Source organism: Puntigrus tetrazona, chromosome 1 (genome assembly GCF_018831695.1).
Source record: "Puntigrus tetrazona isolate hp1 chromosome 1, ASM1883169v1, whole genome shotgun sequence".
In the NCBI taxonomy this organism is placed as follows: domain Eukaryota; kingdom Metazoa; phylum Chordata; class Actinopteri; order Cypriniformes; family Cyprinidae; genus Puntigrus; species Puntigrus tetrazona.
The window spans coordinates 28,279,805-28,298,636 of NC_056699.1; the positions used below are offsets into that span (position 1 = coordinate 28,279,805).

Consider the following 18,832-nt stretch of genomic DNA (forward strand, 5'->3'; position numbering starts at 1 on the left):
TTTGGTGTTCATATAAGACATTTAACAGCAACACACCGGCTGTACAGAGAAAGGAGTCACTGCGATGTGCTGATTCGACTGGCTGTGTTGTAAAAGACGGAAGAAAATTGTTAGCAAACTCGCAACGAGTGCTTTTCATGCTGAAATAAAATTGTAAAAATGTTGTGTATTGCAACATTAAGTCTTTTGATTATTAAAGAGGGAACGTGTTGAACGTATGGTGAATGTGAGTTGTGTGATACTGCAGTCTTGCAATATCCTTCCAGTATAGGCCACAATATTTTTAATATCTGGCTATAGCACTTTTAGCTTAGCTTAGCATAGATAATTAAATCTGATTAGACCAGAAGCATTTCAAAATTTTTATATTGAATATTTTATTAGCTCACCAAGTGCAGTTACAAATCGTCTCATAACTATTACATAACAATGACATTTTCACAGAGTATTTGCAGTTAAATACAATTTTACACACGATAACGGACGCTTTTATTCGTTTTCTTGATTGTTTTCATTTGCAACGCCCAAGAAGAGCTTCGCATTTAAATAACTTTGTCTTTAATAAAATGATAATATGGCCAATAAATATACTATTTTTTTGTCATATTTATGATTGAGGGTTTGGTTGTGTTTTTTTTATGAATAAATAAATAATAAAAATGCATGTCAGAGACAACCAGAGAAGGACTACATCTATCTGCAGCATCTGATTTATTATTATTATTAGTAAATAGTTTCCCTAATCTGAGAGGTACAAGACTCACGTTTGCCAAAACTTGATTCAGTAAAGTTAATCCTTATTTTTTTTTTTCTTCGTGGACACCAATGGGGACCCATATGAAGTGAGTTTGAAACAGTCTACCCATGCTGAGTGGGCTGAGAATGCAATGAGGCTCTGGGCCACTAGAGGAACCTTTCAAACTAGTTGAGAGAAAAGCAGCCTATAAGGGTGGGTTGATAGCGACAGTGACCACCTTCTGCCCACATCGAAGATCTCCAGAGTGGGACACAATAAGGCCAGAGAGATAATAAGGCGAAGAGAGAGATGCAAAACATCCGGGCCTATGTGTGACATCACCCTCTCCTCGCAGCGTCCTTCAAGGCTTCCAATCAAAAGTGAAAGCAAGAACGCTACTTTTCTGCGCATCTAAACCCTAAACCTGTGTATTTAAACGGCCTCGTATTTTGAGGTAAGTTCAAAACGTGTTGCTCATGTATTGTCATGTCGTGCGTAATAAATACATATACGCATATAAATAACAAACGACGACCACACGGCAGAGAAATGTACTGCTTGTCATAGATATGCTGAACATAGTCTGCTAATCTGTTTTTTTGGGCTTTACGTTCAGGAACACCGTTATTTGACAGCAGGAACGTCGACATTTGATTATTTTAGCCACTCGTTAAATAAACCAGTTAATAATAATTCGTATGTCGTTCATGTGCTGGTGTTTGTGTCGACATGTAACACAATTAATGTGATGTTGATCATCTCTCTGCCCGTACAGCTTTAATGCGCAGAAACACTATCAACATTTGATTTTGATCGCAAGCCCTTTTTATTTGTAATCAGCTGTACTGGACTTATAATGCATTTCGTTTACCACGCCATAGTTCTCATATCGTTAAAGTAAAAGCATGTAAACACCACGACAACAAACGCACTTGAACTGTCTGGGACTCCACGGGTCCTGTATATCTAGATGTCTCATTAGAGACTGTTACTATGCGCCACGATCACAGACTGTAGAGGAGATGGGCGGCGTTTCCTTCCTAAAGGAAATAAACCCAAACATTTGCGGAAATGACATCATTTGGAGCCAGAGTCTGCGTATAACAGACGACACAGTTAAATCATGCTTCAAAATTAATGAAATTTTTTTAATTTTTTTTTATGAAAAGCAATATATATTAATATCACATATCGAAGCAAGGTTGTTTTTCAGCATGTTTCATGAGGTTTCAAAGGCGTGTCCCCTCTTTTTGTCCACACCGTCAGACGTTCACTAACATGTAGTGAAATCAGGTAATATCAGGGGCAGCTGTCACTCTAAAGGACCTCTAAAGCGTCACTATCAGACAGGCTCTGCTAGGTTTTATAGCTTTAGAATATTTAAAATCCTAATGTTAATGTTTCTGTCACAACCATGAAATGTCAACAACATCTGGATTATGTAAATCCCATTACCTGATCGTCTTTTCTCTCGTCTTGTCTAACTACCTCACAACAGTCAAACATTAAAGTCGAGTCAAAAGCCCAACTAAAGCAAACACTGACCACCGAAAATAAGATTTCCTCCTTCAGTGATTGTTTGGGAACATCGAATGTCTCGGGGGCCCGAGAACACAAGCTTTCGAACACGATGCCTGTATCATCTCCATGTAAACAACAAAAATGTGAATTAGTGAAAAAGTCACTTGCATGAATATTACATTTTAGCAGGTTGTTTCATTTTAATTTTTGTAAATTCAGTCCAGAAGATGTGTACTATCGCCCTCTACCATATATCAATGAAAACACAGATTCTAGGAGAACAAATACAGCTCAGATAGGCTGTGTTCTAAATAGCATACTTCACAGTTTGAATTTGGAAGTTATGGAGCATATGCTGGGATTCCCTACAGAAATAAAAATCCCACATGTTGGACCAAACAACTCAAAAGGTTAAACTCACGTTTCTACATAAAAGGTCTAAAATCAATCTCTTCTTACTCTTGCAATGAGAATAGGGGCACCGGGCCTCCAGGATGAGTTTCCATGAAGACAGAGAAGAGGAGGACACTGCCTCGAAATGGTGTTCATCGTCTCCTGCCTTCAATAATACAACAGTGGACTCTGATGATTACCAAAGGTGGGATACTAGCTATTTCTGCATTAACCAGAGCGTTTTGTTCATTAAATATACAGAGCGTTCTAGAAGCCTGTGGGTGGTGTCCCATGACACAAAGACACAAAATCACACTTTTCAATTGGGCAGATTTATTTTTTATATAAAGAGTGAATTACAGAAGCCTGTATGTGTTATGCTTCATCTCAAAATGCCATTAACATGACAATAATAATGTTGTTTTTGAAGCCATTAGTATTGTACTTTAATTCCACCTGTATATCACACAACCTGTACTTCATACAAGTTATAAAACAGTTATGTGTAAAATTTATGAAAATATATTTTATGTATTCATTTTTACATTTTTTTTTTGCAGTGTCAACAAAAGGAATAGACAGAACTCTCCTGAACCAAGTGGTGTGTCTGTGAAGAGTAACAACTCCATGGATTTTAACCCGCCAAAATTCAGCATGGAACCAGTGCCCTCTAATCATTCGTCAGTATAAACTTTTAATTGCTTATTTTTTTGTGTTTCTTTGTTGAGTAATTATGTAAATAACATTGAAGTAAATAAGTAAATAACATTAAATCTACTATAAGGGGGTGTTACGTCACAGGCTCAAGTTTGTTATTTTTAAATATAAATGTACAGCAAAAATGATAACATAATTTTTTTTTTTATCGTCAGGGCCAGTGAAAATGTGGGCGGGGGAAGTAAAATTTTAAACCACTGGGCTAGCAGAAAACATTCTTAGCATTGATTCCTGCTTTAACCTTTGCGTTGTCATGGAGAACATTTTTAGACACGACAGGTTGTGTGATCAGCGATCTGTATATCTGTCAGTCAAGCAAATAGACATGCACAAGAGTTCAGGATTCAACAGGATTTACCTCATATTGTAGGCAATTTAATTGCTGTCGGCTGGAAACCTCTTATTGGTAGTTGGTATTGTGGCTTTATTGTATACATTGATACAAAACGTAGCACTTAGCAATAAGGTTCATTAATTAGCATTAATGTGTGTGTCTCTGAAGAGCACAGCATCCATTGAGAATCCCCCTGAATTCAACTTTATATTGTGCATCTCAGATAAATAATGAATAATAAAAAACATTAAATTCACATAAAATTAGTTAATCAAAATATGCACTTCGTAATCATATTCAATATTCTAAACCCTGCCTCAGATTATTATAAATAGTGTAATTAATTATAACTAATTACACTATAGATTTTACTCAGTTAATAAACATACTTTTATATGCAATGCTACTTTTAAACATCAGGGTGAAATACATTTCAGGTGGTCTGTAAGCATCATTGCAATGCCTGTAATTGTCTTTTCGCAGGGGCCAAATGGATGGCACAGATACAATCAGCTCTTCTTCTAGATCCCATTATCAGACCCACGTTGGGCAGGAGAACAAAAAATCAGTCCTACAGACACACGCACTGGAGACTACAGACCTGCAGACATGCAAAGACCAGAACAAAACCAGCATGAAGAACAAGTATGAGAGATTATTTGAGGGAATCAAAATTCAAGAGAATCAAACCCTCCTGAACAGGATCTATACACAGCTCTACATCATAGAGGGGGAGAGTGAAGGAGTGAATAAAGAACATGAGGTTTTACAGATGGAGAAAACATCCAGAACATATGACTCACAAGACATTTCAATCTACTGCAATGACATCTTTAAAGCCTCACCTAAACCAGGATCTGAGGAGAAAGACCAGATCAAGACTGTTCTTACTAAAGGCATCGCTGGAATCGGAAAAACCGTTTCTGTGCAGAAGTTCATTCTGGACTGGGCCGAGGGAAAGCCAATCAAGATGTAGATTTCATTTTTGTTCTTCCATTTCGAGAGCTGAACTTGATCCGACATCATCAGTATAGTCTTCACAGACTTCTGCTGGACTTTCATCCTGAACTTCAAGATCTGGACTCAAAGATTTATGAGGAGTGTAAAGTTGTGTTCATCTTTGATGGTCTAGATGAAAGCAGAATCACACTGATGTTTTCAGATGATCAGAAAGTTTGTGATGTGACTGAGACTTCATCAGTGAGTGTGTTGATGACAAACCTCATGAAAGGAGAGCTGCTTCCCTCTGCTCTCATCTGGATCACCTCCAGACCAGCAGCAGCCAATCAGATCCCCTCCAAATACATCAACCGTCTGACAGAAATTCAGGGATTCACTGAGCTTCAGAAGGAGGAATATTTCAGGAAGAGAATCAGTGACCAGTATCAAGCAAGCAGAATCATCTCACTTATTAGAAGAGCAAGAAGCATCCACATTATGTGTCACATCCCTGTCTTCTGCTGGATCTCATCCACTGTGCTTCAGAAGCTCCTGGAAGAAGATCTGAATGCAGAAATGCCTCAAACTCTGACTGAAATGTACATCCACTTCCTGCTGATTCAGATTAACATGAGGAACCAGAAGTATGAAGAGAGAGATCCAGAGAAACTCCTGCAGTCTAACAGAGAAGTAATTGTGAAACTTGCTGAAGTAGCTTTCAAACAACTGATGAAGGGTAATGTGATGTTCTATGAGGAGGACCTGATTGAGAGCGGCATTGACATCACTGATGCCTCAGTGTATTCTGGGATTTGTACTGAGATCTTTAAGGAGGAGTCTGTGATTCATCAGAGAAAAGTCTACAACTTCATTCATTTGAGTGTTCAGGAGTTTCTTGCAGCTTTTATGTTTTTCACTACAATTTATGCACAGTCATGAAGACACTAACCTTTTTTGCGCTCCATAATTTGCTTAAAGGAGCAGTAGATGCATCCATAAAAGTGAGAATGGACACCTGGATCTGTTCCTGCGGTTCCTGCTGGGCATCTCACTGGAATCCAATCAGAGACTCTTACAGGATCTACTGACACATACAGAGAACAGCTCAGAGAGCATCACAGAAGCCACACAGTACATTAAAGAAAAGATCAGAGATGGACATGGACTCTCCACTGAAAGATCCATCAATCTGTTCCTCTGTCTGCTGGAAGTGAAAGATCAGACTCTGTCCAGAGAGATTCAAGATTTTGTGAAATCAGACAAACACTCAGAGAAGAAACTCTCTCCTGCTCACTGCTCAACCATTGCCTACATGCTTCAGATGTCAGAGGAAGTGTTGGATGAGCTGGATGCTCAGACATACAACACTTCAGATGAGGGCAGAAGAAGACTGTTACCAGCTGTGATCAACTGCAGAAAAGCTCTGTAAGTTATTGATAGCTACGTAAAGGCTATATGTTAATATTTTTAATATATTTTATTATTGTTAGCATTAAAATTGTCTCAGTGTTTTTATTTTAAAATAGTTCAGCGATTGCCCTTAACATTTTTTTGCTGTGGTACCAACATTCAGAGCCCATAATCTTGAACTTGATAGGTATTAATACTGACTGCTGACAGATTTGTGACAGAACTATTATTTATGATGGTACTAGCATTTATGATGGTACAGTTTCAACAAAATGACATTAATATAAAGTTTGATACCAGTATCCTGAAGACACTAATAAGCTTGTCTAGGTGTGTTTGATTTGGTTAAAGTTAAATGCTGCAGAATCACCAGCCCTCCAGGATCAATGCTCCCCATCCCTGCTGCATGAGAGTTACTACCACTACTGACTATTGTTAGTTTGGTACATGTCTTCAGAAATATTGCTTAAAGTTGTGTTCTACTCTATTTCAGTTTTCCTGGCTGTAATCTCACTGCTCAGCATTGTGAAATTGTGTCATCAGCTCTCAAATGCTCAGACTCTGTCCTGAGAGAGCTGGATCTGACTAACAATGACTTGCAGGATTCAGGAGTGAAGCTGCTCTCTGATGGACTGAAGAGTCCAAACTCTCAGCTGGAGATACTGAGGTCTGAAGAACATTTGAACATATATAAAACATGTATAAAATTACTGAACATGTTGAATGACACATTTGGATATTTGGCCCTCAAGGAATATAGTATATATAATTTCTCTCGATTTACTAAATTGTGTACACAATATATACAGTTGTTCCCTTTATTTACTAAATCATGCGCACAATATATTAATTAGTTCCTAGATTTACTAGAGTGCACAATTTACTAATTAGTTCCCTCATTGTAGGTAAAATATTGCCTCCTATTTTCAGTATGTGATGTAGATGCCTCTCACTTAAAATGATTCAGTGCAACGCTGCAATAACTCATTCTCAACTCAAAATAAAACACATTTAAAATGTCCATAACATAACATGACATAACACAGCAGCAACATGTTCATGACAATGCGTACACGGACAGGAAGCAGGCTACAGCTAATTATTACTTAGTGCAGACTATTCATCTAGAACAAGCACAGATTATTACATTGAGTGCATGATTTAGTAAATTGAGGAAGCTAATTAACATATTGTGTGCACAATTTATTTATTTTTTCCTTCCATGTCATGTGTATGACTCCGAACCTAATATAATTTTTTAACAGATAGCTGCATTCTGCTATTGTAATATAATTTGCACAGACATGTGAAAAATACAATTTGCCATAATTTGCCTGGTTAGAATATATATCTAACGTACTCCCACATGTATCATTTTTTCCTTTCCAAATACTACATTGGGATCATGTTCAGTATTATTACTAAAGCAAAGATGCAGTAGATCCCTTCCAATAGCACTCCTAAAGCTTGCACAGCCCTTTACCACTTCCTGGATTACCATTTAACTCGGTAACACTATGCAGTTTTCATTTATATGGTGTTTATTGTTTATATTATTTATGTAGTAGTGCCCCAGAGTATGCCGGTGAATGTGCAAAGAAACAATCATGTATTTGGCAGGGGAAGAGTTAAAAGCCCCTTCTTACTGCCCATTTAAATCTTTGAAATTAAACTGTAATAGAAAGCTAAGCTTTGTGTAATGGAATTGTTGAGTCTGATTTCCTTAACTTGAAATTTAGACATCTTCACTCTGTACGTCTGTAGGTTGTCAGGCTGTATGGTGACGGAGGAAGGCTGTGGTTATTTGTCTTCAGCTCTGAGTTCAAACCCCTCACACCTGAGAGAGCTGGATCTGAGCTACAATCACCCAGGAGATTCAGGAGTGCAGCTGCTCAAACACAAACTGGAGGATCCCAACTATGAACTGAAGATACTCAAGTATGTTTGGAAGAATAATACATTGATCTTTGATGTGAATTAGTGATGCAAAGTCAGGTTTATTTCTATGAATGGTTCTTTTCAGACAGATTCAAAAGCTGATTCATTAGTTCCTGATGTCTCTACACATTTCTTTTAAACTTTTAAATAACTAAACTTATTTTTGTGAAAGTATATTGCTAATTATTGCCATATAATTCTTATGATTTCATTTGTGGTTCACGTACTGATTGACCAATATAGTAGCCTATAATCTAATAGTTATTATAATAAACCAGAATACACTCCTTGATATCACTTAATTAAGAATTTAAGAATATTCAGAATATAATATGCATGCCAATAAACTATTCTAAAAAAGTTATTTACCTCACTTAACAAAAAAGGTTTTTGCAGGTTTAATAAAATTTCAATTATTAGCAGTCATAACCAGCATATTTCCAGTTCATGCCATGCATTGATTCAGTTTGATTTGTGAATCGAATCAAGAACGGTTCTTACTGAAAATTAGCCCAAAAGAACAATTCGTTCAAGAACCTAACATCACTAATGTGTGTCAGCTTTAATAAGTATTGGTGTGTTTATAGCGTGGACCATGGAGGAGAGCTGATGAAGACAGCAGGACTAAAAAAGTGTAGGTCTACAAACACATACATGCCACGCTTCACTGAGTGTTGTTTTTTAGAAATGTTTCTGTCTTCTTATGTTCAGATGCCTGTACTCTCACACTGGATCTAAACACCATAAACTCGTATCTAATGCTGTCTGAAGAGAACAGGAAGATCACACATGTGACAGAGAAACAGCCGTATCCTGATCATCCAGAGCGATTTGATGCTTGGTATCAAGTTCTGTGTGAAGAGAGTTTGTCCCAACGCTGTTACTGGGAGGTTGAATGGAATGGATGGGCTTATATAGCAGTGTCATACAAAGAAATCTGCAGGAAAGGAGGGAGGGACTGTAGGTTTGGACGCAATGAAAAGTCATGGATTCTGTTCTGCTCTAATAACAGATTTACTGTCTGTCATGATAATAAGTTCATAGACATCGGTGTCCCTTCACCTTTGTTTAACAGAGTAGGGGTGTATCTGGACTGGTCAGCTGGTACTCTGTCGTACTTCAGCGTCTCTGACACACACACACTCACACACTTACACACATTCAACACCACATTCACTCAACCCCTCTACGCTGGATTCAGGGTTTATGAATCCTCATTGTCTTTGTGTCAGATTTGAAAGCACAGACACACAAATAGCTTCTTGTATCCTTGTCTCTTCTCACGTTTGTTTGGTTGTGGTGACATTGTTTGTGGACCAGGACAAAGTTGTCGGCGATTCTTCCTGTTTTAAAGTCCTGCAGAGACTTACAGTGAAAAGATCTGTGACCCTACTACTTTTTAAATTGTGCATTCTGAATTCGGCATTAAACTACTTCAGTCTGTGTGCATTGAGTTCATTTAATACAAGAGTTTCACAATTTGAGTGGAATTACTAAAATAAATTAACTTTTCCACAACATTTATTGAGATGCACCTGCATTTTTTGTAACAGTAGTTCATTCATAATTAACTTGTAACAGTGAATGTATTTTATGTTTTAAATAATTTTGTAATAATTGCCAATGAGTTGTTTACGCTGCTACACACGGAATGTAAAAATTAAGACACTTTTCCGTAAAATCTGAAAGTGAGTTGCACTTAAAGAACAGTATTTTATAATTTTATAGTTATATATAATTGATGTAAGACATTGTCACTTATCACTTATCCAGACCTCTTCCAGAGACCTTGGCATTGTTTCATATTATAAATATATTATTTTCTAGGAGCTAAGGCTGATATAGCAGTGACCTATAAAGCACTCAGCAGGAAAGGAGGGAACAATTGTTGGTTTGGATGCAGTTATAAATCCTGGAGTCTGTACTGTGAAAACAGACTTCTAAAACTACAATTATAAGTAGTTTGCATGTTGTTTTGTTGCTTCCTTGACACGTAATGTTGCGATTTTACAGTTTTCTGTTTATATTGTTTTATATTTCTTTTGGATTTGTCAAAAAGTTTGGTCAAGTAAGCTAACTGTGTGTTGTTTTCATATTGCAAAATATAAAGTAATTGGACTGAATCAAGCTGATTTTAATTGGCTGAAAGTGAAAGTGAAAATTATTGATTTCATGGTCGAATCAGGTGAAAATATTTTCAATGTAACAGCTGCATGGTTTAATACAGATATATTGGTTTTATTCAATAAATCTTTGCACATGGTGAATCACTTTCACTGTCTGTTATGCTACATCTGTAAAATTCAGATTCAGTGCTGCAGGTGATCTACTCTATGCTCTCCTTTATTTCATGTGTATTTTCTGAATACGTTATACAGTATTTCCTGAAATATTTAATAATAAAATATTTATTTTAGGAATGTACTAAATCACAAATATTTACTCAATCATATTATATAACAGGAAGCTATGCTTTCTATTTCTAACTTTGTAGAGACTGATATTATTTTAAAATGTGTGTCATTTGCTGATGATAAGAGTTTTATATTTGATCTGATTATTTTAACTGCTACTATAGTAGCATATAGTTTATGAATATAGTTACTATATTCATAAAGCCAAATGGAATTATACGTTTTCTTAAAATTTGAAAAATGTCAAGCTGATGTTAAAATATATTTGTAACCAATAAAGAATAATATTATTAATAAATATTATTAATAATATTGTTATTAATAAAATATCATTAAACGCTGTTTAAGAAGTCCAAGTGGTTTACGTAAAAAGCTTTTTGTTTCCTTTATATATATATATATATATATATATATATATATATATATATATATATATATATATATATATATATATATATATATATATATATATATATATATATATATGTATATATATATATATATATATATATATATATATATATATATATATATATATATATATATATATATATATATATATATATATATATATATATATATATATATATATATATATATATATATATATATATATATATATATATATATATATATATATATATATATATATATATATATATATATATATATATATATATATATATATATATATATATATGTATGTATATGTATGTGTGTGTGCTCTTATTTGTAAAATATGTCGTTGTGGAAAACGAACTGGAAAACGAAAGTGAAAGCAGAAAGAAACAGTGACGTACTTTTTGAACGCGTGTATGCAAACGGCCACGTATTATATGGTAAGTTTAGAAAATAATTTTCTTGTAAACATCAAGACATGTTGCTAAGATGTGCTTGCATTCGTATAGACTACACATATATGGATAATTATTACAGTATTTCGGTATCAAAGCCGTCTTGTGGCTTTGTTTACATCTGTGACGTCGAACGTTTGACAAAAACGGTCTAAAAAGGAAAGATAATTGTACTATAACACTTTTCAATGTACATTACATACATCTATATCTATATCTATATATACACACACTTCACAGTAAAACAACAATTGTTTGTTTATTAATAAAAGCTAAGTGACGCGGCCTACTTTCACTTCGCTGTTTAAGCGTGGTTATAGCCTATTGTTAAATTGTACAAAAAACATCCCTAAATACTAAACTTCTGCTACATCTGAAATGACCACACGAACATTTGAAATACTAAACTGTAGTAAAACACACGATGCACTATAGTGCTTCAAACTGTGTTCAGACGTTTAGTTCCTGTAAGCATGTAAATCAAACGGAAACCCACTCACTGTTTATATCTTGCAACTTGCTCTCTTTTCTGGATTGAACAGCAGTTGCTCTCTATCAAGTCTGTTTTTATTGTTCTAAATCTTAGCAGAAATATATTAAGTGCTCTATGGACAAATCTCTATTATGGGAAAGGTAATTTCCTGCAGTGACTCTACGGCAGATTATGAAAATATGTGAACAATATTCTCTCCCTGAACCTTTTATTGCGGTATTACAGGACAAACAGTGGGCTGGTCTAATATGACATTTTTGTTTGTTTGTTATTTGTCAGTGTCACCAAGTTTAACAGAAATCAAACTCTCCAGAACCTGTACCTGTGAGGATTAACGGATCCTTGGAGCAAACTTCTACATCAAGTAATGCAAAAATGACTTCTGACCCAAGGTAAGACACTAGCCATTTTTGCATTTAGCAAATACTTTTATCCCAAGTAACTTACAGTGCAACCCAGAAGCCTGCAGTCAGTAAATGAGTCACACTTTAAGATGACCATCATAGAGAGTCTTCGATGACATTGTTCCTCATTGGTGGAGTTATTTTTCAAAAACCTATTTAAACAAGGTTCTTCTGTTACCCTTGCAAAGTAAAATTTAAAGACTCATCTGTTTCATAAACTCTTTCCTGAATTTGGTTAATATACTAACTTCTGTACTTACTCGAGTATTTTCTAGGCTCTACCCATCTTATCAATCCAAGAACTTTGTATTGCAGCAGTTCTCATGGCACTTAATCACATTTTAAAATACATATTTGTAAATTTTGTTTGTCTTTTGTCAGGACCACCAGAAAGAAGCGACAGAGATCAGAATCTCCAGAACCCAGCAGGGTGTCTCTGAAGAGTAACAGGTCCATGGATCAACCCCCTAGACTCAGTGACTCAACTGTGACCCCTCACCCTCTGTGAGTATAAACAAACACTCTAGTGCATCACAGATGAATAAGGACTTAATAAGTTCAGTGAAATAACACTAAAGTTCCAAATGCTTCAAAAACAGAATTTGTTAAGCTGAGCTTTATTGACATGTGTGGACATACTGTGGAGCAGAAAATGTTGTAAAAGCAACATAGACGTACAAAGAAGGGCATCAAAAGCAGATGGCCTTTAGCTGTCGTTGTAATTGTATTTTTTCTGTTGTTTTCTCTCAAATTTAGTGGTAAAGATATACATGACCAGAGTCTATTTGTGCCATCCACTTCATCTCACAATCAGACCCATGTCAGGCAGGACAAAGGTGAAGCCATAGGGCAGAAACACAATCTGAGTCTGGAGACCTGCAGCGAGTTAAAGACAGTCACAAAACCAGTTTGAAGAAGAAACATGAGAAATTATTTGAGGGAATCAAACTCCAAGCTAAAGAAACATTTGTGAATATGATCTACACACATCTCTACATCATAAAGGGAGAGAGAGAGGAGTGAATGAAGAACATGAGGTTTTACAGATGGAGAAAACAGCCAGGACAAAACACTCACAAGACACTATTGACTGCAATGACATCTTTAAAGCCTCACCTGAACCAGGATGTGAGGAGAAAGACCAGATCAAGACTGTTCTTACTAAAGGCTTCGCTGGAATCGGAAAAACTGTCTCTGTGCAGAAGTTCATTCTGGACTGGGCAGAGGGAAAAGCCAATCAGGATGTAGATTTCATGTTTGTGCTTCCATTTCGAGAGCTGAACTTGATCCGAGATCATCAGTACAGTCTTCAGAGACTTCTGCTGGACTTTCATCCTGAACTTCAAGATCTGTACTCAAAGATCTATGAGGAGTGTAAAGTTGTGTTCATCTTTGATGGTCTGGATGAAAGCAGAATCACACTGATGTTTTCAGATGATCAGAAAGTTTGTGATGTGACTGAGACTTCATCAGTGAGTGTGTTGATGTCAAACCTCATGAAAGGAGAGCTGCTTCCCTCTGCTCTCATCTGGATCACCTCCAGACCAGCAGCAGCCAATCAGATCCCCTCCAAATACATCAACCGTCTGACAGAAATTCAAGGATTTAATGAACCTCACAAGGAGGAATATTTCAGGAAGAGAATCAGTGACCAGCATCAAGCCAGCAGAATAATCTCACACATCAGAAGAGCAAAGCCTCCACATCATGTGCCACATCCCTGTCTTCTGCTGGATCTCATCCACTGTGCTTCAGAAGTTCCTGGAAGAAGATCTGAGTGCAGAAATCCCTCAAACTCTGACTGAAATGTACATACACTTCCTGCTGATTCAGATCAACATGAGGAACCAGAAGTATGAAGAAAGAGATCCAGAGAAACTCCTGCAGTCCTACAGAGAAGTGATTGTGAAGCTTGCTAAAGTTGCTTTCAAACAGCTTATGAAAGGTAATGTAATGTTCTATGCAGAGGACCTGATTGAGAGCGGCATAGACGTCACTGATGCCTCAGTGTATTCTGGGATTTGTACTGAGATCTTTAAGGAGGAGTCTGTGATTCATCAGAGAAAAGTATACAGCTTCATTCATCTGAGTGTTCAAGAGTTTCTTGCTGCTTTCTATGTCTTTTACCATTATGTAATAATACGTACTGATACATTGCAGTTTTGTGATGTGATACATAATCTGCATAGAGATGCAGTAGATAAAGCCCTTGAGAGTGAGAATGGACAGCTCGATCTGTTCCTCCGATTCTTGCTGGGCGTCTCACTGGAGTCCAATCAGATACTCTTACAGGATCTACTGACACACACAGTGAACAGCTCAGAGAGCATCAGGAGAACAACACAGTACATTAAAGAGAAGATCAGAGATGGACATGACCTCTCCACTGAAAGATCCATCAATCTTTTCCTCTGTCTGCTGGAAGTGAAAGATTATACTCTGTCCAGAGAGATTCAGGAGTTTGTGAAATCAGACAAACACTCAGAGAAGAAACTCTCTCCTGCTCACTGCTCAACAATCTCCTACATGCTTCAGATGTCAGAGGAAGTGTTGGATGAGCTGGACCTCAAGAAATACAACACATCGGATGAGGAAGAAGAAGACTGATACCGCTGTGATCAAATTTAGTAAAGCTTTGTGAGTGTTAAATCACAATTAGTTGAATTTATTTTAAAGGAATTAAGCTAATATTGTTGCAATGCCAGTTGTAGAATGACGTTAAGAATGAAATTTTCATTTGTTTTAATCTCTTTTAGCCTTGCAGGTTGTAATATCACTGTTCAGTGTTGCGAGAGTTTGTCATCAGCTCTTCAATCTTCAAACTCTGGCCTGATAGAGCTGGATCTGAGTAACAATGACCTGCAGGGAACAGAAGTAAAGCTGCTCTCTGATGGACTGAAGAATGCAAACTGTCAGCTGCAGATACTGAGTGTGAAAAAAACTAGTGCTGCCCTCGACTAAGGATTTTCTAGTACCAGTAGATTAATAAATAATTCAAAACCATTTAATAGACCATTATAATGAGTCTTTAATTGTCTACAATAAGCCTAACAAGTACACAAGCACACACATAAAGCTTACCACAACTCCAGGTGCGGTCCTCGTATATGCGCAAAGCTCTTACGGGACACAGCACGCCAAGGCTGTTTTTGCCTCCTTGCAAAAAGGCATGGTGGGTACCTTGGGCACATATTCAGGCAGAGTTTCAAGACAATGTGACAGTCGGCCTATGCTCCAAACTTTCTTGCAGTAAAAAAAAAAAAAAGCTTGACTCCAATTGTGCAGCTTTAGGTATCTTCTCGGCAAGAAGAACGCCAGTTCACACTTCAGTACATAAGCTTGCAGCGTAAAGGGAGCTTTATGAAATTTCATGAATTATCAGATTTACTACTTTGAATAAATCTATGCTTATAGTACATAAATTGTTATGAATTTGTGCATAAAAAATTTCATTATTTTGTGCAGGTAAAACTACTTGAATCACTAAATTAATTTACAAAAATCCACATTACCTGAAGGTTATTATGCAATATATTTAGTATAACTATATAGTAACTAAACTACAATACAATTTTTTCACAACTAATTAAATAAGTAAACTATAATATAATAAATCAATTTCATAGAAAGTAGACATTTGACTCTCTATAGATATAGTTTTAATGTCTAATGCAAAGATACACAGTGTTTCATGCTCAAGTTCATAGTCAGAGATGACAGAATTCACATCCTGTTTGCTTTCATGATTTTACAAAATTACATTTTGTTGTTTTTGTAAGTGCACACAAAAAAACGTTTTACAAGTTTAAAATATGTATGTGTATGTACCTGTATGACCAAAAATGACTAAAGTATTGTAGGAGGTGGTGAGCACATCTGTCCCGTAGTGATTTCTGCTGTTCAGCCTTCACACAGATACTTGAATAGCCCACATTTTTTTAGATTAACATTAGATAGAGAGGCCAGCTGCTCAGCGACAGGCTAGAGGATCCAAACTGTAAACTGGTGAAACTCAAGTATGTAGACAGTTATGCAATTTGGGTCACCTAAAAGTGGTCTTGGGTAAAACAGACCTCACAGACCACTGTTATATCTGATTTGAATCTATGTGAGCATTTTCTTTGCCTTGTAGTTTGTGGACCTGATTAGCATTGTTTTATTTAGTAGTATTGCTATAAAAAGAACACAAAAGATGGCAAGAAACTTTGTGTAGTGAGAGCACCACAGTATTTCAGGAAACAAAACAGGCATAGAAAGTGCACACAAAAAACGTTTTACAAGTTTAAAATATGTATGTGTATGTACCGGTATGACCAAAAATGACTAAAGTATTGTAGGAGGTGATAAGCACATCTGTCCCGTAGTGATTTCTGCTGTTCAGCCTTCACACAGATACTTGAATAGCCCACATTTTTTTAGATTAACATTAGATAGAGAGGCCATGTAAAGTTGCTAATACTGCTAAATCCACCAAGTAACTAGTGATTAGTCTATTCTTAGGGGGCAACTCTAAAAAATAGAAACAGGTTACATTTGTTACACTTAGGCAACTTCAAAAATAATATGGATTTATCACAAAAAATATGGAGGCTTAGATTATCTTAGAACATACATATTCAAACATTGTTGCAATCAGGGTGTTTTTGTAGATATAGAGACATTAACAGATAAACATGTGTTTTGTGTGTCTGTAGATTATCTGGCTGTATGATAACAGAGGAAGGCTGTGGTTATTTGTCTTCAGCTCTGAGTTCAAACCCCTCTTACCTGAGAGAGTTGGATCTGAGCTACAATCACCCAGGAGATTCAGGAGTCCAGCTGCTCAGCGACAGGCTAGAGGATCCAAACTGTAAACTGGTGAAACTCAAGTATGTAGACAGTTATGCAATTTGGGTCACCTAAAAGTGGTCTTGGGTAAAACAGACCTCACAGACCACTGTTATATCTGATTTGAATCTATGTGAGCATTTTCTTTGCCTTGTAGTTTGTGGACCTGATTAGCATTGTTTTATTTAGTAGTAGTATTGCTATAAAAAAGAACACAAAAGATGGCAAGAAACTTTGTGTAGTGAGAGCACCACAGTATTTCAGGAAACAAAACAGGCATATACTAAAAAACACTGGAGCTTAAATTAATACAATAACTATATAACCAAGACCAATGTGAGAATAGAGTGGGAAGGCAAAAATTTGCAAATATAACAGTCTTCCTCATAGCCTAATATTTTTGTTTGTGTATTGTGTGTCTATGTTCAGTTTTGACTATGGAGGACATTTTAGAATCAAACCAGGACTAGGAAAATGTAAGTGCTCACACATACACAAATGTTTCTGTGCATATTTAATAATATCATAGATGATGTGATCTCTCTCCTTGCGTTCAGATGCCTGTGATCTCACACTGGATCTATACACAGCACACACTCAACTCATCCTATCCAAAGACTACAAAAAAATTACATGTGTTAAAGATCATCAGCCGTATCCTGTTCATCCAGACAGGTTTGATGATCGGGAGCAGGTTCTGTGTAGAGAGAGTCTCACTGGACGCTGTTACTGGGAGGTTAAATGGGAAGGCTCGGGTCATGTAGCGGTGTCATATAAAGGAATCAACAGGAAAAGTGGGATTGACAGTTGGTTTGGTCTCAATGAAATGTCTTGGAGTATTTACTGTTCTGATACAACTTATACTGTCTGGTACAATAATAATAACAAAGACGTATTTGGCCCTTCATCCCGCTCTAATAGAGTAGGAGTTTATCTGGACTGGTCGGCCGGCTCTCTGTCCTTCTACAGCGTCTCTGACACACACACACTCACACACTTACACACATTCAACACCACATTCACTGAACCCCTCTACGCTGGGTTTGGGGTTTATCCTCAAGCTTCAGTGTCTCTGTGTCAGATTTAACAACCTCTTGTGAGGATCAACAGAGACACATACAGAATGCCATTTACACATTGGAGCAAAACAATTAAAAGTTATTTGCAATTTATATATCTTTAATTGGCAACTTTCTCACAGTTATGACATCAGTTTATAGTCACAATTGTAAATGTAAGATGTAGAGTACTTATGAGGTTGCACTGTGAGATAAAGTCTGATTACAATATAAAGTTGCAGTTCTGAGATGTATAGAAATAAATGTCAAATTATGAGTTATATGAAGTTATACGTGTACAGTACACGTGTACAGCTATTGATTGTCTTCACTTAAATATTGAGCACTAGGCTGTTTGAAGTTGTAGAAATGTCTGTGAGGTGTTTGAATGAAAATGTGAAAACCAGTGGTGCTCAGTGCATTAGCTTCACCTTCATCAAGCTGTGGAGCTTTCTGCAGCTAAAAGAGAAACTGTCAAACCTTTCACAATTATATCACAGACTCACACTTTGTTTGACAGAAGAAAAATTATGTTAATGAAGTTTATTTATTACCAATAAAGTTTTAGATTTTTTCGCTTTCCTTGTTTTATCTGTCCACTCTTAATGGTTTGAAGGGTCTGACATGAACTCCACTAGCATCAGAATGATCTGTTATTATGTCAGAGTTGGTGGAAATTCATTCATTGTGTAGCAATGTAGTCTTTTTCTATTTGCTTTCCTAGTGTTCCTTCTATGGAAACATACAATGTGCAAACATATTTTGATCATTTGTCTGCACGGACAGAAGGTGAA

At 36.4% G+C, this 18,832-nt stretch overlaps 1 protein-coding gene and 1 pseudogene across 1 annotated transcript; both read left to right on the forward strand.

Moving 5' to 3' along the window:
- The first annotated feature begins 937 nt into the window (after positions 1 to 937).
- Positions 938 to 10,259, forward strand: LOC122356470 (NACHT, LRR and PYD domains-containing protein 1b allele 5-like). Its single transcript, XM_043255238.1, is given in 11 exon segments — positions 938 to 1,190; positions 2,734 to 2,855; positions 3,211 to 3,330; positions 4,185 to 4,660; positions 4,663 to 5,538; positions 5,541 to 5,636; positions 5,639 to 6,065; positions 6,544 to 6,717; positions 7,815 to 7,988; positions 8,576 to 8,622; positions 8,700 to 10,259. Coding segments are annotated over 10 exon segments (3,021 nt in total). The 5' UTR covers positions 938 to 1,190; positions 2,734 to 2,751; the 3' UTR covers positions 9,227 to 10,259.
- Positions 10,260 to 11,168: 909 nt separating this feature from the next.
- Positions 11,169 to 18,556, forward strand: LOC122324750 (annotated as a pseudogene).
- Positions 18,557 to 18,832: the final 276 nt, after the last annotated feature.